Here is a 23665-nt window from a genome sequence, read left to right as displayed (position 1 = left end):
TAAAATGGAAACTGGTCCAGCCAAAAACAGTGCTTGGTCACATTTTTCATCACATTCGAACATTAGCTGCACTGTAAAAGCAAATCATTCATTCTGGATAGTGTCAAATACCTGAGAGCAGATAGCACACTGGTTGACTGCAGAGAGAATTTGAGCAAGTCTCTTTTCCTGCTGCCACAAAAATATGCTTTACTTCACAGCTCTTTCCTCAGCAAACTCCAGATCATCCAGAACTCCGCAGCCTACATTTTCTCCCACAAAAGAATCTGCAACCCCTTTACCCCAGTTCTCGCTTAATATTAAGATCCTAGTCCATGCCTTTAAATGTCTCTGATCTTGCCTCTACTGTCTTTTCAACTATGCCTTTGGCCTTCAGGTTTGAGACATTTTCTTATGTGAAAGGCACTGGAAGTTGTTGCAACCACCAAAAAAACAATAATTTTATCCTTTTTAGAACCTTTGTCCTGAAAATGGTATTTAATAGTACAACTCATTAATTGTTAAATAACTTTAGCCTTCAATATCCATTTCTAGAAACACATTAGGTATATGCTTGCTGCTTGGCTGCACATGTTGTCGTCATTTTCTTTCAGTTTGTGCCATTCAGACTGATGTCTCATTACATCTAAGTAGTTTATTTAAATTCTTCATTTAGTGACTGAATGGATGAAGTAAGTGCTGCGATAGCCAAACAAGACAGAATGTGCTCGAAGATACTTGAATTCATTTTGAAAGAGGATAGTTGCAAGCATTTCATATTTTTTGTTTTGAGTGTAATAAATATACATTATATTCGATTATTTTCCTAAAAAAAGAACTTTGCTTTATGTAAACCAACTTTTTACTCTTCTTTAGTTATGGAGGAGTGCAAGTTAAAGACTGTTGCTTCGGCAAAGAAACTAGTCCAAGGTAAGCACTGTTATACATTACATGATGCTGTTCCAAGGGAATACAACAAAATTATATTTATAGAGTGCCTTTCACGTCAAGAGGACGTCATAAGGTGCTGGACAGTCAGGGGTCAGGACCCGGGCATGGGGGAGGAGTGGGGTAGGGGTGAAGGGAGGCAGAGAAGTGGGAGGGCACGATTGAAGAGGAGTGGTCTTGAGACTGGCCTTGAAGGAGGCAAGGGAGGAAGTGGGGCGAAGTGACTGTGGGATGGAGGGGCAGAGAGACTGAAACCTCGGCCACAGTTGGTAGGGCGGGAGACATGGAGCAGGCCGGAGCCCACTGAACGAAGGGAGCGGGCAGATTGGTAGGAGGTAGGAGGGGGCAAGGCCATGGATGGCCTTGAGAGTGAGGACGAGGATCTTGAATGTGATCCTCTGCGGGATGGGGAGCCAGTGGAGTCGGGCGAGGGTGGGAGTGATGGGGTCACGGAGCGTGGTTTGCGAGAGTACACGAGCTGCAGTGTTTTGGATGATCTGCAGCTTGCGAAGGGAAGAGTTGGGAAGGCCGATGTGGAGGGAATTTCCTTTATCGAGCCTTGATGTGACGAATGCGTGGGTGAGGCAGTGGTGGAGTAGGCGGTGCCAGTCATGGTGCGGATGTGGGGGAGAAAGGACAGTTCAGGGTCAAATAAGACACCCAGGTTCCTGACTGGCTTAATGAGGTTGAGTATGCAGCCGTGGATGCTGCGGCTGCTAGCGCCTGAGGTGCGGAGGCGCTGGCGCGAGCCAATCGGGGGCCTCAGTTTCGCTGTCGTTCAGCTGGAGAAAGTTGTTCGTACAAGACTGTAGGAATAGAAAATAATATAGCTTACCGTATTGTACTGCCTTAAATGGGAAAAAGATTACACGGGCGGTATATTTGTTAAAAATATTCTTGATTATAGAAGAAAATGTTATAATTATCTCAGCTACAGTGCGAAATAGTCATGTTTCAAGTCACTTCAGAAAAGGGTAAGCAGGTCGTTGGTGGGTGTAAAAATGTTCTTAATATTGCCTTTAGAGTCTTTTTCTAAATCAGACGTAGGTATAGAATTACTGTTTATTCTTTATTACAGCTCGATTACCATTTAAACGCCTCAACCCTGTACCAAAGCCACAAAATGAGACTACTGATGCTAAGCGAGCAAAATTGTCCCCCACTTCACCTGCACAACTGACTGCAGTCAAGCTGGTAGCCTCTGTAGATGATGTTGAAAATGACTGCGAAGTAGACGTGGAAGATGAATCCAGAAAATCTTCACCAGAAGGGAGTTTGGTGTCCTCAAAACTTGTTATGGGGAAAGGACCTCTTGATAATTATGTGTGCTCTGTGCAGAAGAGCAAGTCTGCAGTTAAAATGGACAACAATGAGTGTAAAATTACAATTGACTTAACAGAAGAATCTAGCAATGGTGTCTCGGACAGTGCAGTTGACCTAGATTTGAAAACGACTTCTGCTAAAGGTCTGAACACAAAGAAAAAAATTTACTTAGAAAATAAATGTAACTGGTTGGTTAGTGTGAAGACTGATGTAACTGAAGGAGCAAGCTCTTCTGAATTTGTAAATCACCAAAGTTCATCAATTGAGATGACCAGCAGGCATGCTAAAGCCAAGCCAGAACAAGACCATGAGGATATTTTAAAGGGCAGAGTACCAGTAGTGGTGTTAAAAGATATAATGGCAGACAAATCCTACTGGTCTGGTAGTCCAGAGAAATGCATTGAAAAAGAACAAACGTCCTTTACTGAAAGTGAAAGCAGTGACTCCCCCGTCAGTTCTCTATCAAGTTCTATTTCAGCATCGGAGAGCTCACCAGAAGTGAAGTCTCCAGAAGTGACGTCTCCAGAAGATGAGAAGTGTTCGGACTCTCCTACTTCCACTACTCCTAGACGCAAGGTCAATGTTAAACATGTTTTTATTTTCACACCACTGAAATTTTCATGGGGAGGGAATACTGCAGAGAATCTAAGTCAGACTTGGATTGTACACCTGATTGTTAAAATGCTTTTGGTTTATGTTGTAAGAGAACCGTTGTCAAAGGATATCTAGCATAAAATGTTATTTGACTGGTAATTTTGCAGTCTATGTAGAGTCTGGTTGCTCAGGCAAATTTATCACAGTGCTTAGTAGCATTGTGTATTGTGTATCTCAATTTGCAGAAGCATCAATCAATTTGATTTCCACTTTGCTTGAATATTACATCATTTGCTACCCTTTTCACCGTGAAAATTTTGTATTGTTAAGTGTTAGGAAATTTGGTCTTCAGTTTCTTGCATGATCCTTTGCATAAAATTCAAAACATTCTTTTTTTATACATATTCTTTCAATGGATGTGAAGAATCTTAAGTTTCATTCTGGTAGAACCATCGAAATTTACAAAGAAGAGCATTCAGTCTATCATATTTGCGTTGGCTGTTTTTAAAAACCTTTCAGTCCCATTTACCTGTCCTTTCCCCATACCCCTGTAGTTTTCTTTTTTTAAGGTTTTTATCTTATTCCCTTTTGGATATGGATTATACCTCAACTTCTGCTCCCAGCAGAGTATTACATATCCTAACCACTCTGCATGAAAACGATTATCTTAACCTCCTCGTTTGCTAACTATCTCAAATTGATGCTTTCTAGTCACTGAATCACTGACTAATGGAAATAATTTCTCCCTATTGACTCTCGCCCAAACCACTCATAATTTTAGAGACTTCTATCAGTCTTCTTTGTTCCAATGAAAAATATCCCAGTACCTCTGGTCTCTTCTTGGTGGCCCTTATGGTGTTGATGTTTAACTTTCTTCAATTGAATGTTAGTGAGACAATTTCTCCTACTTGGCTCCCATCAACACCTTCTCACCACAGCATCAAAGTATTTGGATGCATACTGCACCTCATGATTCTGGACAGAATCTCGGGGTATAGTTTGACTCAACTGTTCTTTAAACCTTACACATGCACACTGACCCCACCTCTGTAATGTTATCTGCCTCCATCACTGCCTCTCCCCTCGGGAGGCCTGAATCCATGTACATATCACATACAGGCTAGATTATGCCATCTCTGCTTACTGTACTACTCACTTGTTCCCTTCGCAGGTTGCAGACTATCCAGAACTCTGCACCGCATGACTTTTCCCACACTAGGCTCTGCAAGTCTGTTATCCCCATCCTCACCTGGATTGTGCCATCGCACATTGGATTGTGTTCGAGATCCTCATCCTAACCTTTAAAAACCTCCATGGATTCGATTTCCTCTCCCTCTGAAACCTCCTAAAGCCCTAGCAACCGCTCCTCCGCTCAGTAGGCACCAGCTGCTTCACATTCCTCCTGCACCATCAGCCATCCAGCTTTGAGTGTATCTGCCCCCACTCTCTGGAATTCCATCCCGGAGTCCCTTTGGCTTGGTCCTTCTCTTCAAGATCTGCCTCAAGATTTTCATCTTTGTGCTTTTGGCCATCTTTCTCCCCCCTCCCCAATTCAGATTTAAACCATGGACTGTTCAGGGTCTTGGGACATCCTCCAGACGTGAATGGCGCTGTACAAATGTGAATTTGCGTTGTATCAGTGGCGGGAAAGCTTTCAGACATCCTATCCTTGCTCAGCTCCACTGCCTCCCCCAGAGACTCTTATCTGCTCCACCATCCATGGGTGAGCATTTGGACATTCTCTCCACCCCCCCCCCCCACCTTGCTCTGGAACTCCAACCAGGATTCCCTCTGACTTGGCCCTCCCCGCTTTTAAAGCCCATTGCTTCAAGACCTGCATCTTTGAGTCTTCAATCATCTTCCCCATCCTCAGCTCGGGTTACTTGTTGGTTCTGAAATGCTTTAAACATCCTTCCAACATGAACGGTCTATATCAACAATTTTATGTCACAGTTGGTTCATTTTGTGGATGAATTGTGTTGGCGGGAGCTTCCCTCATTTTAAAACCCTTCAAGACCTTCCTCTTCGACCGTGCCTTCGGTCACCCTCCCTCCATCCCACCCCCCGCTCTCTTCCCTCCCTGATCTCGGGTCCGAAACGCTGATTGGCCTTGGAACCTCCTCCTGGTGTGAATGCGTTATACAAATGTAATTTTGTTTTTGTTAAAAAAAAAAATTTTCATGTGAGCAAAGGATACTGGTTTGGGGTTCTGAGTTTCTAGTTTGAACAAAATAATTTACATTGGCAGTCTTTCATTCTTAGAATGCAGCATTTACATAGATACTTGAGGAATTTATATGCATTACTTGCAAAATTATCACAGTAACTGTCTAAACAGTAATACAGGATTAACTTTGTGGCAACATACACTCATTTAGCTAACTTGATAGCATTGTATTGCTTTGTAACTGCCTTAAATGCAACAGCTTACTCTAATAGGCTGGGTTTACAAAATTAATTGTGCATATACAAAGGAATCACAGGACAGACAATATTTTAGTGTTGGAAGAGACTAAGCCTAATCAAAAAGACTAATGGGAGTCTAGAACATGGAGAGAATGAACAGTAATTTTTACATAGGGAGTAAAAATAAATGTAGAGTAAAGTAGCATACAGCAGAAAAACTGAAGTTTTTATACTAATTGTGCTACAGTAAATGTACTCTGCTGTTATGTCGAGGAGTATTTTGGGTTTGAATTACTCCCAATACAATTAGAAAATATTAATAGTATATATTAATTGATCATTGCTCAAATATCAAGTGTTGAGGATTATGGAGCTCTACTCTTGAGGATCCCTTCACCTAGGCCACTCCATTGATGTCACTATCCAAGCTCCCTGAGCATTTGGAGCAGTTCCATTTACATTGGGGGTTTGGGCGGGTAGTGGGGAGGGTGGGTTTAAGAGGAGGCAATGCTACGGAAGTTAAATGAGAATAAACTGTGTACATTTGGGGATCCATGCAGATTCAGTTAATGACATCACTAGAGCTGCCTCCATGAGCAGAAATGCTAGAGTTCATTAAAATATTTTCAGATTGTTCTTGCAGGAGTAATTAATAGTAATAATAATCCTTGCATTTGATATGCGCTTAATTACCTCTTTGAGACATCTCAAAAGTGCTTCACAGTATACTATACTGTAAAGCGAATTGACTATTTTGTGGGTGAAATGCGACAGCCAATTGTGCATAGGTTTAAGCAAAAAGTACTAACTTTTTATTTTGCCTTCTAACTTCTTTGCCTGCTGTCTTAATGCATTTTTTTCTCTTTTGAAAGGCTTTCTTTCTCAACATTTTTAGCTTGCGTTTTACTTAAAGAAATGTGCTGCCCTAAAATCAAGACCAGTCCTGAGCTGTCAATTCCGCTGTTCTCGTTCCCCTTCCACTCCTAACCCCCCCCCCCCACATACACACATTTATTTCAAATACTTGTTACGAGAAAGGGAATTTATAAGCAAGAGCCCTACGTCTGTGGGAAGCCACATTTTGTTTTGCCATTTTCCTCTGCCTTAATCTGCTTGCAAAACTCCTGACATTAAGTGAAGAGGGGAGTATGCCATTATTTGTTCATCAATCCTTCTACCCCTTTTCAATGCAGCATCCATTTTGTATTTGTAACAAAATGGCAGCTGTATTAAGGTGTTTCTTAGCACAGGGAATTTGTTGCATAGCATTATAGAACCAATATAGTGTCAAAGACGTCGAACCACGCACCTCATTATTCCATGGGGTACGGTATTCAACTTGTGGTATGACAATTGTTTCTTATGACATTACATACTTTGAATACAATTATTGTGTAAATGCAATCCACTACAAGATGCTCTCATAGTCAGTTTATTGTTGTTTCAAATGTGTTGAGATACAAAATTGAGAAAAAAATTGCACTGCAGGCAATGCAAATAAAAATTGGCTTGGTCTTGAGATACCTACAATCTCTTCTACTTCTCTGCTCTCTCCCCCACCACCCCACCCACCCCAAAATAAAATATAGTAAATAACTACTTTGGAAAAAAAACTATTAACTGTGCAGCTCTGGGGGCAGAAAACTTGTCTTTATTAATTCAAGCATAGGTGGCGCTATACTTTGCCACATGCTGCTATGGAGTTTAAGTTGGAAGACTTGATTGAATGCTGGTGATCAGAACTTATACTAAACACGAATTTGATGGTTTGGGAATTCGAGGGGAAAAATAAATGATAAACATTTCTCCAGTATTGCCCTTGTAAAAATGACAAAACAAAATGGTCCTTTGGGACGTGTGAGGTTGATTTTTAAAAGAAATTAAACCCATTTTGCGTTCCTTTTTTTTAAAGGATTACATTCAGTGAACTTGTTCATGCAGGATTGAAAAATACAGGCACTACATTGAGCCCCAGCACACAGATGCTGCAGTTCTATAATGAACAAGTACAAAATCTCATGTTTCCCATTATATCTGAATTTTTTAATGGTCTGAACTTGTTACGTAACAACTTTTAAAATGTGGAGGAATTTATTGAGCGAAAGTTCAGCAGCTCTGCGTTTTTCTCCTTAGGGTGTTGCATTTAAATGTGGCATATTCAAAAGGAGTATTTAAAAAGCTTTGGACAAGCAGTAGAAGAGGGTACATGGAAAGCATACTGAATTAGGTTGGACAGCTCTGAAGGAGCAGACACTAATATCGAAAAATGGTCTGAATAGCCTTCTACTCTCGAACCGTCTATATATGGTTCTGTATTCAGGATCATTATATTTTCTTCCAATATACCCTCTTAAGTGTAAATTCTCTTGTGAGATATATATATATATATGTATAATACACACACACATACATACGTAGTTGCTTGGGGCTGGAAACTTTAGATTCTGGGTACCTGTAGGTAACCATTTCATGATGTCTGGAGCCCAAAATTGTAGTTGGTTCTCAACCCAAAGGCCTAAATCGTATGCATTTGATTCTGTAGATACAAAAGTATTGAAATATGGTAACGAGTGGTGTTGGTGCCTCATTGGGGAATTGGTTTCAATGCAGAGGGACCCAAATAAGTCCTCCATATCAACCTGATCAGGAAGAGCTTTTCTTTGTATCTATTTTCTGTTCCAAGCTAGCAATGTACAAGTCATGTACACTTGTACAGAATTCAATTTTCCCATCCAAAACAAACCCAAAATGAACATGCCAATCTAAAAGGAGTTTACAGATCAGAGAAACACGAGTAGGTTATTCAGCCCCTCGAGCCTGTTCCACCATTTTATAACATCATGGCTGATCTGTACCTCAAGTCCAGTTACTCATCCTTGGCCCACATCCCTTAAAACCCTGACCTAACAAATATCTATCTACCTCCATCACACAGCATTTAAAGGGTTTCATGCTGCCCAAGATGTATTGTTCCCATTTTAACAGTGGGTTACACTTTTTTTTAAAATAAAAAGCATCATCTCGCTAAGATCTGTTTCAACCTGTTCTGGAACTGCCTGATTTGAAAACTGCTTCATGACTGTTTTATTTTGGTGGTCCCTTACCAAAAATAGTTTTGTGGTTACAGATATCAGAGGGGCCAAGGATGAAAGGGGAGAGATTCCAGAAGCAACAGGTAAATGTGATGCTCACAAAACTTGTATCAGTCAGGTCCATAACATTTAATATGATTTGTGCGGAATCTGAGTTGCAGGCAAACTATTAGTTGTAGAAAATCTATTTAATAAATCTACACTCGCATGTGTAGTTCAATGCAGCCGGTAAGTGTGCATGTGGTGACTCGTCAAGACTACTTTTCCCGCGATTCAATGGGTCTTGACCCATTGCCGCATGCACACTTGCCGGCAAGCATTGGAATCGCGTTGAATCCCGAGAAATGAAATTCTGATCAGGACTACGTTTCCATCGATTCTGAACAGCCGGCCAGTAAGTGCGCATAGTTCAATGGATAATTTTCCAGGATTCAATGCAAGTTACAAGTTAGAAGGTGGGTGCAAAGAAATCTTAAGCGGCTTTGATAGGAATCTGAATGGGACTTGGATGAGTCTACAACTTAGGCGATTATACAATTTATAAAGATAAAACGTTTGCAAGTTTTACTGGATACCCATAGCATTTTATGGTTAACAATGTTAATCATGTCTAAATGCTTCTCACACATTGATGTTTTATTGGTTCCTTTAAAAAATGTAAATTTAGGAACGCGATGAAAAGAAGCAAAAACTCCAAATGGAAAAGCAAGAGAAAGGACGTGCAAGAGATGAGGCCAGGATTGCCAAAGAGCGTGCAAAGGAAGAAGCAAAGAAAAAAAGAGATGAGGAGAAAGAACAGAAGGACAAGGAGAGGAGAGAGAAAAAGGAGAAAGAAGAAAAAGAGAAAGCAGAAAGGCTAAGAATAAAGGAGGAAAAACGAAAGGAGAAGCAAGATGCAATGGAGTGAGTCCCCATCCTTGTTCTGGTCTTTCTCTCCTGTAAGGTTTCAAGATGGAGGTAGATAGATATTTGTTAGGTCAGGGGTTTAAGGGATGTGGGCCAAGGATGAGTAACTGGACTTGAGGTACAGATCAGCCATGATGTTATAAAATGGTGGAACAGGCTCGAGGGGCTGAATAACCTACTCGTGTTTCTCTGATCTGTAAACTCCTTTTAGATTGGCATGTTCATTTTGGGTTTGTTTTGGATGGGAAAATTGAATTCTGTACAAGTGTACATGACTGATTTGCAGCTCCTGCCTGAAAATAGTTGAGTTGGATAAGTTACAATCCAATATCCGGCTGCCTGTTTGTATAATATATTACTGTACATTTGAGTTTGCTTAATGTTGTACTCTATCGGACCAGACAAAATTACAAATTGTACATGCTATAACAATAGGGGAATGTCCCTTTGCAAATACTTCCAGTCTGATCTGAAAACATTTATAATTTCAGGGATACAAAAACATGTTAAAAATGTAATATTTTACTTCAATTTAACTGAAGCTAACTCCTTGCTAGCTGGACTTCCCAATTCTTCCCTCCACAAACTGCAGATTATTTAGAGTTTTGTCCTCTCCTGCCCTAAACTCTGAGCCAGTCACCTCCATCATTGCCCAGCTTTACTGGCTCCCTATCCCGCAGAGAATCAAGTTCAAGATGCTCGTACTCACTTTTAAAGTCCTCCGTGGTTTTGCTCCTCCCTACCTCTGTAACCTACTAAAAGTTACCAACCTCTCACTCGGCAGACACTGGCCTGCTCCATGTCGCCAAACCTACCCGCTCCACCATCAGTAGTTGGGCCTTCGCCCTTAATGCACCCACCCCATCACTGTCCAGCACCTTGGGATGTTCTTATAAATGTAATATGGGTTATTTAAAAAAAAATCAGTTATTTTTGACGTCTTTGAAATTGAATCTCAAAAATAACGGCCACTATTGGCACTAAAATATTGTACTGTAACAAACTTCTCATTGGACCATCCACCTTCCATCAACCTGCCCCATGCTCCCATGGGACCATCCACCCCTCTCCTCATTCCAGATTTCAGGTGCTGGAGCGATGCTACGGCAGCACTATGCCCCCGGGTACAACATTATTCAATCTTGTTTATTGGGACTTCAAATTTGCATAATATTAGATGAATTATGACATTTTTACTGCTATAACAATACTCAAATGTGTACAAAACATACCAAGCAAAGCTGGTTCCATCCGCCAGTATAACATTAGGTGGATTATAACAGTGGGTGATTTAAGATTGTGCACACTCGACAGTATAAACAATTTGATGTAGAATTGAGAAGGGTCAATAAAGAGTTTGAATGGGCGAGTTTATTTAAGTCACTTGTGTTAATGCTTGTTCCTGTATTTTACAAAATCTGTTAATTGTTAGTTTTGAAACCTTCACATATTTTCTACACATATGGTGCTAACATTAATTAACAAGTTGTATTTAAAATCGACTAAAAAATAGCATTAAAATAGGACTTAATTTGATCTATCTAGATACTTAAATTAACCTTAATTTCTTTAAAGAGCCAAGCTTGAAGAAAAAAGAAAGAAGGAAGAAGAGAAACGTTTGAAAGAAGAGGAAAAGGTAAAAATAAATCTGTTGACACAAGATGGCTTGTGAATGAGGGTATCCATAAGTGCACACTAATATGACCATTATATTTCAGACATTGGCAGAACTGATTTTAATTGGCCATCTTCATTTTCAGTTGCTGGAAACTAATGATTTGTTTTTCAGCAGCAATGTGAATATGGAACTTTTAAGAACTGAAAGAAATATTGAGTAATTTAAATCTAAAGTACCTTCTTTCTGATCTTTTAAGATTGGAGGAAGGTCAAGAAAATGGCACAACCTAATCTAAACTTAGAAAATCGAGTACCCGCTAGGCAATCTTATGAATTTAATATTGAATTTTCCCAATTTTTTAACTGGATTAGCTTTTGGCATCCAGGGGCAGAAGACATGTCATACTTCATCATTCCTTGTGGGTGGAGTTGCAGCTTCTTTGAAAGAGTGACTTCAAAATGGGGAGAGTTAGTTTATATAAAAACTATCCCTCTATCACCTTTCATTGGTCTTTCAGTGAAAATAAAATAAGTGAGCTGTCAAGCAGTGATTACATTTTAATTTGCTAGAAGATGACAATTTATATTTTAAAAAAACCCTTCATCTTCTAGTCCTTGTCACCACCAGCTTTCTTTTGTCACATTGCAGCAGCAGTGATTAGTGCGATCACTGCGTAATGATAGGCATTCGAAGGCAACTCAGTTTTGTGATGAAACTGGCAAGTCTATGATGCAACTAGCCAGTGGGATTAAAGCTGTAATTGGAGCTTGACTGCAATTGTAAGCTACTCAAGTTTCACTCTTGTGGCTTTGTCGGAAGCACTCAATTGTTCACCTCTTTCATCACTGCCAGCTATCTGTTGTCCAAGATAACTAGAGTGTATAGTAATTTAGGAGTGAATGTCAATCATAAGGATACCAGTGAACCTTTTCAAACAATCTGTTCTCAGCCCAAATTCTATCTATACTGGGAAATCCATTCTGTGTTAAATCAAATGAGCATTACCAAATCTCTCAAGTGATTGAGCTGCAATCATTGAGCCTCTAATAGAGGTATTGTGCTGTGAATTACTTCACTTTCTGAAGATCCTACTTCATAGGTTTTCTATACTGAATTCACAAGTCATGTAAGAAAGAAAACTCTCTATTCTTGTACAGTCGTATGTGTGTGTGATTCACTACATTATCCATTATTCAGAAGTGCCATGTTAAATGTGATTACAGCGTATGAAGGCAGAAAAAGTAAAGGAGAGCTCAGAGATATCGAGGTTCTTCCAAAAACCAAAAGCTCCTCAGGCCCCTAAGGTAAGAATTATTTTCATAACCTTGAATATACATATAGCTTAAAGCAAACTTCCTTCCAGTACAAACCTATTCAAATCATTTCATTCAGTGTTATTAAAAATCTCCTGACATGAAAGGCGCTATATAAATGTAAAAGCAATTTATTTTCTGTCATTATCTTAAATACTTTACTTCAGTATGTATACCTTGTATATTGTATCTCCAGTTTAGTCTAACAGAGTCCATCTTTCCCAGACTCTTGCTGGATCCTGTGGGAAGTTTGCTCCTTTTGAAATCAAAGAACATATGGTCCTTGCTCCAACAAGCCGAATATGCTTGGATCCAAAGTCTCTTGAACAATTTGATGAACGGTTGGAAGATCAGAGTTTTACCTCCAATTATTTAAAAGAATTACATGGCTATAAACCCAGAACTTCAGGGCCTACATGTCCCCGATTGAGTGTTGCTGAAAGCATTGCATGCAGGTAAAAAGCATTGCACAAACTAAGCATTTCTTGAAGACCATTGTATTTTCTCGGAACAAGTCAAATTATAACATGGACAGTGAAGAGAAGCTTGATAGAGATTTTGTTATTGTTTGTTGTTGTGTGTTTGTAGGCAGTCTGTGTGAAACCCTTACAAGAGCTGAAAGTTGTCTGACTTACCATTTTGTGAGTTAATTTCCTGTTGCATTCGTTCACAATTAATGCCCATTCTGTTTTTTCCCCCTAGTGATGTAATTGTTGTAGAAACCAGTACAAGTGATGGAAATGTTGATCGGAAGAAGTTTGGCAGGATGAAGCTGCTACAGTTCCATGAAAATCACCGTCCTGCTTACTGGGGGACATGGCAGAAAAACAGTGTGAAGGTGAACCCAAGACATCCTTTAGCCAAAGATGAGGTGAGTGTGTGCAGAGATAGGAAAGGAGGAATTGCAAAATATATATTGGCTATCAGTATGTTTGAAATGTTTTGTACCAGTATAAAATGTAGATTGCAACTGGTGAATTTGGTTTCATTGTATTGAAATAATTGTCTTCAAAACTCTGCCTTCCCTCACCTCCGTAACATCGCCTGACTCCGCCACTACCTCACCCCTCAAGCAGTTGAAACTCTTTTTCATGCCTTCATCACCTCTAGGCTATGCAAACGCCCTGCTTGTCGGCCTTCCTAACTTCTCCATCCACAGCCTGCAGATAATCCAGAACTCTGCAGTCCGTGTCCTCTCCCGCACCAAACTCCGTGACCCCATCTCCCCCATTTTCGCCCGACTCCATTGGCTTCCTATCCTTCAGAGGATCCAGTTCAAGATTCTGGTCCTCACCTACAAAGCCCTTATGACCTCGCCCCACCCTACGTCCGTTTCCTCCGCTCAGCCAGCTCCAGCCTGCTCTACTTCCCCGACCCATCCGCCCCACCATTGGCGGGAGAGCCTTCAGCCACTCTACCCCCAACCTCTGGAATTCCATCCCCTAATCACTCCACCTTGTCCCCTGCTTAGTCTCCTTCAAGTCCCTCCTCAAGACCCGCCTCTTCGACCATGCAATCGGCCTCCCCCCACTGACCCCAGTTTGGGTCTGAAGTGCTGTCCAGCGCCTTGGGACGTCCTCCCGACGTGAAAGGGGCTATACAAATGTAATCTTGTTGTTAAGAGTGGAGCATGAACTTTATGTGCCTATGATTGTTTTTAGCATTCAGCATCTTTGCCCCCACACTCTAGAACTCTGTCCCGCAATCCCTCCGCCTCACCCGCTCTCTTGCCTCCTTCAAGTCCCACCTAAAGACCCTTCATTTTGACCGTGTCTTTGGCCACCTTCTCAACCGTACCTCCCTCCCCTGCCCTGCACCAACTCCCAGCTTAGGTCCTAAACTCCTGACTGTCCAGCGCTCTGGGACGTCTTTTCGACGTGAACAACGGCATTCAAGTGTAATTTGTTGTTGTTTATTCTTGCCTCACTCCCTGATAGCTTGCAGGTGATGCAAGCTTCACTGAGCAGTGCTGAGCAACCATCTGTCAATAGGGCGTTCCAACTGACTGCCCTTGCAGGCAAGGGCATTTTTCTGCCCCAATTTCTTCTCCGTCTCTCAATTCTAATGGATAATTGGCACAGGCTCAAGGCCCAAACCGTAATCCTGATTTTTCAACCCATTCAAGGTCTTGAACTACCCCATGCATAATTATCCTGTATGTTCCATCCAATAACTCTTCACTCTTCCACCTCTGATCTGTGGCTTGCTCCCCAAACTGTCATTCCTTCAGTGGCAGCCAAGCCTTGAGCTACCATGTCCCTATACTCGAACTCTTTCAAAATCATTTTACTAAGCTACGTGTTCTGCCTTCGAAAACCTCTCAAAAGCACCTTGTGTACACCATATGTTTGTCAAGCCCTTTGATGCATTATTTTAGGCAGTGGATTTTATATAAATAAAATGTAGCTAATCCCAGGTTTGCAATGGGACAGTCGAATAAATGTTTGATGTTCTTGAGCTAAGAAACAGGATAAATCAGTGAGGTTTTTTGCTTTACGTAGCTCCATTGCTTATTCTAGAAAATGAGTGCAAGTGGAATGAAGACTGGATCAAGTTTGGCTGTGCTTGTGCTCAAGCAGCCTGCCAAAACATTAGGTGTCTGGGCTCACATGTGGAGAATGACAACTTGAGAGAATTACCAAAAAGCTATCGGCTCCTTTAGTACCATGTGCTAGCACCAGTTACTCCCTTTAGGAAGTGGTAAAAATGTTTGCTTTTAAGCTTGGGTAGGTACTGATTATATAAAACTTATTTCAACAGGTTTTACTGGATTATGAAGTGGACAGTGATGATGAGTGGGAGGAAGAGGAACCTGGTGAATCTCTCTCACACAGTGAAGGGGTTAGTTCACATTTGTCTTCCTATGTTGAACCCTGAAATAAATTAGATTTTTTAAATATTTAGCAATGGATTGCTTTTATAAATCTATAGGATTCCATTTTGATGATCTGATACGTGAACTCTTCTCACAATATTTTCATGGCATGTTTTAGTATTACTCACAAAGAAATGCACTGGGGTGGAGTTCTGTTGCATTTTTCATGTGGTAATCTCCATTGCAACTGGAAACAAAAAGCAACTTGTAAATTAAAACGATTGGAATAGTTTCCATGTTGGACCTTATTTGTTAAACAGAATTGTATCATTAAATGTCACCGAGGAGCACCTTCCAAGTGTTGCAAAGCATTTTACCTGTACTACGAATGGGTTGGAGATTGAAATCCAGGAAGAGAATCATTGACACCGACTCAATAGTTTGAATGTATTTATGTGCAATATTTTTTCCACTTTCAGTTTACCTTTCAGTTTACCTTTATTGTGTTTTTCTTTTACATTCCAGCATTTTCATATTTCGAATGTGAAGTACAAATATGGATTAAAAGAGATTATTTATTACAAATCAAATTGAACCTAGATCTCTCGCTTGCAAGGCGAGTCCTCTAACCACTGAGCTGCAGGACTCCATAATTAACATAGTGGGGAACTCATCTATACGAGCTACTCCGAAGAGCTTGTTCTGACGATGCATTTCCTCCTTTACAGGATGATGATGATGAGGGAGATGATGAAGATGATGACGATGGGTTCTTTGTGCCTCATGGCTATCTGTCAGAAGGAGAACGGTCGACTGATGAAGTAAGTACTCCAGGGAGATTCTGCCAAAACTCAGCTCACTTTAAAAATAACAATCTACCATTTGATTGTGGATGTCTAGTTGGTTTATATAAACATGTTGTAATGCTCTCCCTCAGGAGAGGCTAGAGAAGCTGGGATTATTCTCCTTGGAGCAGAGAAGATTAAGAGGAGACTTAGTAGAAGTTTTCAAAATTATGAGGGGATTTGATAGGGTGAACAAGGAGAAACTATTTCCACTGGCAGGTGGGTCGGTAACCCGAGGACACCAATTTAAAATAGTTGTTAAAAGAAACAGAGGGGAGGTGAGAAATTTTTTTGCACAGCGAGTTTTTGGGATCTGGAATGCATTGCCTGAAAGACTGGTGGAAGCCGATTCGATAATTTTACAGCTTTTAAGAGAGAAGTAGATAATTATTTGGGGAGGACAAGTTTGCAGAGCTATGGGGAGAGAGCGTGGGAGTGGGATTGAATTGGATAGTTCTTTTCAAAGAGCCGGCACAGACATGCCCGAATGGCTTTCTGTATAATTCTATGATTCTACGATTCATACTTCTGACCACATTTTAGCTGGGATACCACATGGTGCTAAGTAGAGGCAGGTATCTCTCAAAAAGAAGGGACACATCTCATTGTCCCTGATTGATGTACAGCCTTGGTAAACTATGAGAGAGGATGGAAGTGCAAATTACTATAATTGAGGACAACAGCAACTTGGGTAGCATCACAGACCGCTTAACAGCAGAGTGGGTTAGACTTGAGCTGGAAAAAGAATGGTGATGAGATGTCACCTCTCAGCTTCCCATCTTCCTCTTCCAGCATTCCCTCTGCATCCCTCCAATCCAGTTTTTGCCCTACACAACACTCAGACTCCTTTGGTAAAAATCAGTGTTCTCTCCATCTGACCAAGTTTCTCTGCCTCTTTGTTCTCAGTCTCTGGAGCATTTGATGCTATTGACTGCATTCTCCTCTCCTTGCTCCACTTGTTTGGTTCTGTTCTTTCCTGGTTTTACTCGTATTCATCCTAGCATCCCCGCTTTGTGTCCTTCAGTGGTTTGTCCTCCTGCTCCCGCACAGTCATTTGCATGTTTTTAAGGGCTCTATACTCTTTCCTCGCCACCAAAGCATTTGGACCTTTCTTCCCTCATTCTGAAACTATCCCTGAATTCATACAACTTCAAAATCTGCAAAAGACCCATCTCCAGCCATGCATTTGGCCACCCTTTTTTCTCCCGTCCCTTAGCTCAGGCTTTCAGTCAGTTGTGTGAAGGGCTCTGAAATATTCTCTCGGCATGAAACATGCTATAAATGTTGATATTGCTACTTGAAATTGGTCTATACATTTCTACTGCCCCACAATAACATGGGGGGAAAAAAAGTTTTTTTTAAAAGTGAAGTTCTTGTGAAGTGTTGGTTCTTAAAGGTGCAGTTGATGGAAAGTCTGGATGGTTTATGTAGGAGGGTGAAAACCCTGAGAAACAGAAAATCCGTCAGAGGCTCAAGGCAAAGGAGTGGGATGAGCTGATGAAAGGCAAGAAATTCCAGGTGCTGCAGCCTCTCCTGATTGGATGTGTGTGGGTGAACGACAGTGACGAGGTGGACAATCCTGCCCTGAAGATATTGCAGCAGTTTTCCGTCTGTGTGTTGAAATCTCGCATTGAGGATGAGCAGCAGCAGGAAATGCACAACAGGAAAGCAAGGGATCATCAAAGTAAGTGAAATGGTAGATTGTAGATCTAATGGTAGATTGTGTGTGGGGTGGGAAGAGAGTCTGTTGAACCATTGTTTTTCACATGGAATGGTATAATTGATGGTCTCAGACGGTACTTGAATCTCTGCTTTACTTGCAGCATTTTTCTTTCTATCTAAAGATTAAGGAAAGAATAAGGAAACTTGCTTAACATTTCACCCTGCTGGGAATCAAACCCAGGTCTCTCACTTAAGAGGCCAGTGCTCTAACCACTGAGTTACAGGTCTCCCAACAGTACAACAATTCCCCATCACTGCGTTGGCGGTTCAGCTTAGACCATGGTAGCTCCAAATCCCACTGGGGTTTGGGCAACCACCTTTGACTCTGAGGCAGTAGTGCTACCACCTGAGACAGGCTGATGCGCATAAGGAATGATGTGCGTCTGATTACTGTCAGAGTTAAATATTTCTGATTCCCTTTTGTATGTGTACAGATGGTATATAAACTGCAATAAAGCCTTGATTGAAATTACAGCCTGGAGATGGGGTTAGTTTGTAATGTTCTATAACCTCTGTGTGGTCTCTTTTTTTTTTTTCCAGTATTAATACAGCTGCTTCCTCTTCTTCATGGTAATGTCAATGGAAGAAAGGCCATAATCAATGAATTTCAGGAATGGTATAGACAGAAATTATCAGACACCTTGACAGTCTCCGCTTCAAACACAAGTCCAATAAACTCGGAAGCCTCACGACCTCAGACTCCCACAGTGGATGGAGACTTGACCGTTCCATCAAAGGCAAAATTAAAACGTCTCATTTCAGAAAATGGAGTGTATGAGAAGAGAACGGTCTTCAAGTCACGATGCTGGTATGTGCATGAAGAAGTGCTGAAAAGGTTTGGAAGGGAAAACCTCCCTGTTCCCACTCAGTGGAATTACCTCACACCATTGCATTCTGTAATCAAGGAGGATGGCGCTGCAGCAGTGGGAGGTGCACAGACTAACCCCAACTCTGGGAAGATCACATCACAGTGCTTAACAGGTTCAGCCAAGAGGAAGGCCGCTGGAAGCATGTCCATCAAGAAGTTCATGCATAAATATGTAGATGCTGAAGCATATCAGGTGAGATCTTGTTCTGAAATGAGGTTTTTGCTGCTCTTTTTAATGGTCAGGGAGGGTTTATTTGGAAACAAAATGAGAACTGCTGTATAAACTACATAATGTTTGTAAGAATGAATGAATTGCATTAATTGTTTTCTGTTAGTTTCTTGAGCTTTATAAATGTGTTGTGAAATGCCAGTTGGAAAATTATTTTCTTTCTTACACCATCACCAATTGGTCATTTCCAGCATTGATCCAAGGTGAAAACACAGCTGGTGTCTGACAGTATAGACGTGCTCAATTCTGCTTAAATTGCTTCTGGTTTGATGTGGAGTCCTGTAGTATAGTGGTTAGAGCGCTTGCCTTGCAAGCGACAGGACTTGGGTTTGATTCTTGGGCAGGGTGAATTGTTGGTCAAGCTTCCTTGCTCCCTGTTTACCTAGCAGTAAGTAGGAATCTGGATGTTATCGATTTCTGGGTCTCTTTCTAGGGTTAATAATCCCACCCCCCCAAAAAAAACAATAATAATTTGGTCACTCAATACCCGACTGTTTGTGGGCCGTTGCTGTGTGCAGTTGGCGGCCGCGTTTCGCCCACAAAATATCAAATCACTTCGCTTTATTCTGTGAAGCGCTTTGAGACGTTATTATGTAAACCGCCTATGTGGTAATAATCCCGAGACCAACTGATAGGAAGTGTGTGAACAGAACCTTCAAGGTATTGGTTAGATGCCCTGTGTATAAATGGGGAATATGCATTCTGTGAGAACCATCAGCGTGAACTGGGAACCTCAATCCATTAATTTGCCTCCTGAGGCTCATTGTGAACCTGACATGAACCCCATTTTGTTCAGCTCCAAAAAAAGGAGAGTTTCCTGTAAAGCTGCCTTTTGTCTTCACAGTCCAGTTGCTTTGTAGTGCAGTTTATTGTTCTGTGTCTTGGGGAATTAGAGAAAGCCGCTGATAATGGGTGGTGGGGGGAACAGTTTCCCAAATCACTATTCAGTCTCGGCTTCTGTGAAGATTGGAGTTTATTCAGAGGAATTTAAGCTTTGGAGAATGAGCTGATGGGTGTAATGTTTAAATCATTTTGTCTGTGTGGTACTTTGCCAATAGTAGATTCCTTGTAGGTTGGGAATTGTGCAACTGGTAGTAAAACATTCCATGCGTGTAGGTATTTGAACTTTCAGTATTGTAGAACATTCCCTAAATCATGTATCCTTTGTGTTTTTTTAAAAAAACAGGATACGTGTTTTAAGGAACCACAGCCCACTGGGGCTGCCCTCTTTTTTTAAAAAACAAAATGTCCAATTTGTTTTCTCCTTGCCTGATCTGTCCTCACACAGTGGCCACACGTAAACATTACCCGGAACCTTGGCTGTCTTCTCTCCTCCCTAATCCTGGAACAGTCGGCCAATTTAGTCCCGCAGTTCCAGCTGAGATCAGCAAATTCATCTCAGACCAATGAGCTCCTGATCAATAAACTGCAGTTCTAAGCACAACCCACTGGGGCTGCCCTCTACAGCTCCTTTCTAGCAGCCGGTGGGAATTAAATCATCGCAGTTAATTTGGCTTCTGTAATTTCACCACAAATTTCACCACAAATGTTGCTGTTTACTTTTCAGACGCTCCTCTGGAGGGGGTTTACAAACCTGTCTACCTGAATTATGCTTTGTTTTTCATTACAAATGGCAGCAGTGGTAATAGGGATGCCACCAGCTTTGAGGTGAAATCTCTCTTCATCCCTGCATAGATAGTTTGGGAACTTCACATTCAAAACCAATGTCAGATCAGAGTCACCTCGCCTGAATGCCTCACCAACCTTTGGTAAAGGTTGCAGTCCTGCACAATTTCCGAGTTGACTGTTCCTGCTGCTAAATTCAACAAAAAAAACTGCTAATTAGATATTTAACCTGTGGGATTAAGTCTGCCTAAAGGGGAGAGTAAATAGCCAAGTTAAAACCATTTCCACTTTATAAAACACATTGAACTATATGTGGGGAGTGTGAAAAGGTGCATTTTTTATTGAAAATTTAATATTATATTCCTTACTAACTTTATATTCCTCTGCCCCATCCTTACACATCAGTTGCCAAATCAACTTGAATTGTAAGGCCAATTCTCCTGAAGACCCTTTGATTCTTGGTCTTTGTTTAAAATGTCACCAAATCTATGGTGGAGTGCTGTAGCTCAGTGGTTAGAGCACTCGCCTCACAAGCGAGAGACCTGGGTTCGATTCCCGGCAGGTCAGGGCGATATCTTGGGCAAGTTTCCTTGCTCCACACGCCTGATAATAATCCCTCAAGAAAAAAAACATAATAATAATTTGGTCCCTTCAGTTCCACGACTGTTTGTGGGACGCTGCTGTGCGCAATTGGCTGCCGTGTTTTGCCCACAAATATACAGTCAATTCACTTTGCATTATATTCTGTGAAGTGCTTTGAGTTGTCTAGAAGATGTGAAAATTGCTATATCAAATGCAAGGATTATTTTATTACTTTCCCTCAGGACACTTGAGCACCAGGAAAGCAAAGTCACAAAGAAGCAGTTAACACCAGCATATTGCAACCTTGGGTGATTCTGATCTGGCATTAGTGCTGAATGCAACAGTCAGCCAGGCTGGAAAAGCACAGCTCCGATCACAAAAATGATTCTACCTGAGTGGACCATTCTTGAGAACCTGTAGACATCTGCATGTTGTCTTCCTCACCTTGGGGCTTCACAAATATACAGTCTATTCTGTGAAGCGCTTTGAGACGTTTAGAAGACGTGAAAAGCGCTATATCAAATGCAAGGATTATTATAACATGACAGGTTACCATTGTGGAACCTAAATTTGCCACAATTGAGGGTATGTAGTACTCTTCCTTTTGTGGACATGGTAAGTTTCTTGTGGTGAATGAAACTTCTATTGATGTCTTACTCCTGGCAAGCGCTTAGCAGACTTGGTGTATAATGGTCGATGAGAGGACAGACAAACCTTGCAATGCTGTTTGCTTCCTAGGTTGCTGTGATGGAGACCGATGGCTTTCAGGCAGATACAGAGGAGGATGATGACACAGACTGTGTAATTGTTGAAGTACATACAAACCAGTCGGTTCCAAACAAAAACGGTATTTACTTCCCAATGGGGCAACATTTCCATGATGTGGACTTTGTATTGCATTAAGATGAGAAGTTAGTTTTCGACTTTGAAGTGCTGGGATCTCAAAAAGTTTCATAATTGATCCATTCAATTTTGATTTTGGCTTTACTGTAAAGTGGGAAGTTTAATATTCCTCGCGTTGGCTATATTCATTGCCCTCCACCCCTTCATCTGTCTGTTCAAATTAGTTATTGGTCATTGTATTTCTGTCATTGCCAAAAGGCAGGAAAGCTGTTCTGTTGATCTGACCGCCAACTAATGAGTGAGATTATCTTTCACTTTCATTTTCCCTTCCCAATCAAATGACAAACTACCCGTGACCCACAGATGAAGTTGGCAGTTTTGGAATGTGCTGTCTGATCTGTTCTAACCAGACTGTCACCCTGACAGCACTGTTGTGGATGCTTCACTACATTTGCTTTAAGTCACAAATGGATATTCATTTGCAGTAATTGTGTATTCGTGCCTTGTGAAACTCAAGCAACCAAAATGGCATAATAATAATGTTCACCAGTTGTGATTTTGAAAACTCAGTATGATAAAATGTCATCACTCTTAAAGTTGGGGAAACTTCTTTGATTGATGTCTGTTACACATTGTTATGAATTGTGAATAACAATAATCTTTGGTAAACTTTTCACGTCAGGAAATCTCTGCAATAAGTTCTGCAACTTGACTGGGATTCCGTTGCTGATGTTTCTATTTCTCTTCCATCTCTTTTGAAAGAAAAAGAGAAGCTACCCGGAGGATTGTGCCAGGTATCCGCCAGAGGTCCGCAGACACTTGTGGAGTCGTGCTCAGCATCCATCACTGGTGAGCAAAAGCCTGCGGACTTGTGCTTGGAATCTGACGGTGGTGAACAGAGGTGTGCAGAGTTGTGCTCAGAATCTGCTGATGGTGAGCAGAGCTCTCCCAGCGGTGAGCATTTCCCTGTGGAGTCCAGCACGGAATCAGCCAGGAGTGAGCAGCAGCCTTTGGAATCTTCCATCGTTGAGATGATGGACGTTTTTCCCTGTGAAAATTCTGCTGTCGGCCCGTCCTCCAGTCCCTGAATTACTGATATTCTAGTAGCTGTATGTATGTAGAGGGGTATTTTTTAGAAATTTCTTAAAAGCATTTTTGTGCATTGCTTTGTAAACTTCGATTTTAAATACTTGAAGTTCTGAATTCATTGTAAAAAAAAACTAAATAAAACGGCACTTTTGTGACAAAATGCGAACAATTGTAACTTGATAACTTTAAGATGCTGGTTGATTTTTGCTGATACGTAAGAATGTAAAATATTAAACTCATTTGTCATTAATAAACACTCACTGCAATATAATGTATAGTACGAAGATTTGTGTGTAATGGTAATTCACAGCCATGTTTCAATTGGTCTTGCTTGTAATTGAGTTAATTCAGACGTGGCTAACTTTAGATGCACATTTTTATACTAACCACCTGATGTGCAATTGAACCTTTGGCACAATATAGATGTCTTACAGAGCACTGCATATATTTATGTAGGAATAACCCAATTCTGGAATCACTGTTCTGTTTGATCAAATTTGACAATGAATTAGTGCCTCTAATCAATACTCTTCCTCCCCATTTTCTCTGCCTTTCTCTTCCTCTGTCCAGTTAATTCTATTCAGGAGGGAGGGATAAGCTCACAGATAGTTATCCACAAACATCAGTGCCTCTAAATTTTAACCGTTAGACTGCTGACATTCAGGGAACTGACATTGAGCTATTTGTTTTTTTAGCTCCTGCAGTGGCACTGAATGCTGTTACGATGTGTCAGGATAATTTATGTTATTGTACTGTCAGATTTGAATATTATCTGATACATTTTCTGTCCTCAGTTGAAATCAAAATATAATGCTTGCATTTGATATAGTGCCTTGTTACAAGATGTTTCAAAATGCTTCATAGGAT

At 41.0% G+C, this 23665-nt stretch overlaps 1 protein-coding gene across 3 annotated transcripts in view; it reads left to right on the top strand.

Annotated features, from left to right (window-relative positions):
* The window catches only part of chaf1a (chromatin assembly factor 1, subunit A (p150)), a 30201-nt gene extending 7132 nt beyond the window's left edge, over nt 1–23069 (top strand). For all 3 annotated transcript variants that reach the window (XM_007901126.2, XM_007901128.2, XM_042342767.1), the window contains 14 exons: nt 856–909; nt 2006–2826; nt 8378–8425; nt 9010–9245; nt 10824–10884; nt 12090–12170; nt 12405–12634; nt 12882–13050; nt 14940–15020; nt 15723–15815; nt 17271–17523; nt 18102–18622; nt 21605–21713; nt 22472–23069. In XM_007901126.2, the coding sequence (XP_007899317.2) occupies nt 858–909; nt 2006–2826; nt 8378–8425; nt 9010–9245; nt 10824–10884; nt 12090–12170; nt 12405–12634; nt 12882–13050; nt 14940–15020; nt 15723–15815; nt 17271–17523; nt 18102–18622; nt 21605–21713; nt 22472–22797 (3081 nt within the window). In that variant the 5' untranslated portion in view covers nt 856–857 and the 3' untranslated portion in view covers nt 22798–23069. The remainder of the gene's footprint in view (nt 1–855; nt 910–2005; nt 2827–8377; nt 8426–9009; nt 9246–10823; nt 10885–12089; nt 12171–12404; nt 12635–12881; nt 13051–14939; nt 15021–15722; nt 15816–17270; nt 17524–18101; nt 18623–21604; nt 21714–22471) is intronic.
* Nucleotides 23070–23665: the final 596 nt, after the last annotated feature.

Source organism: Callorhinchus milii, unplaced genomic scaffold (genome assembly GCF_018977255.1).
Source record: "Callorhinchus milii isolate IMCB2004 unplaced genomic scaffold, IMCB_Cmil_1.0 Scaffold21, whole genome shotgun sequence".
In the NCBI taxonomy this organism is placed as follows: Eukaryota; Metazoa; Chordata; class Chondrichthyes; order Chimaeriformes; family Callorhinchidae; genus Callorhinchus; species Callorhinchus milii.
Note: the sequence above shows the minus strand (reverse complement) of the source record. Positions and strands in the feature narration are given on the sequence as shown.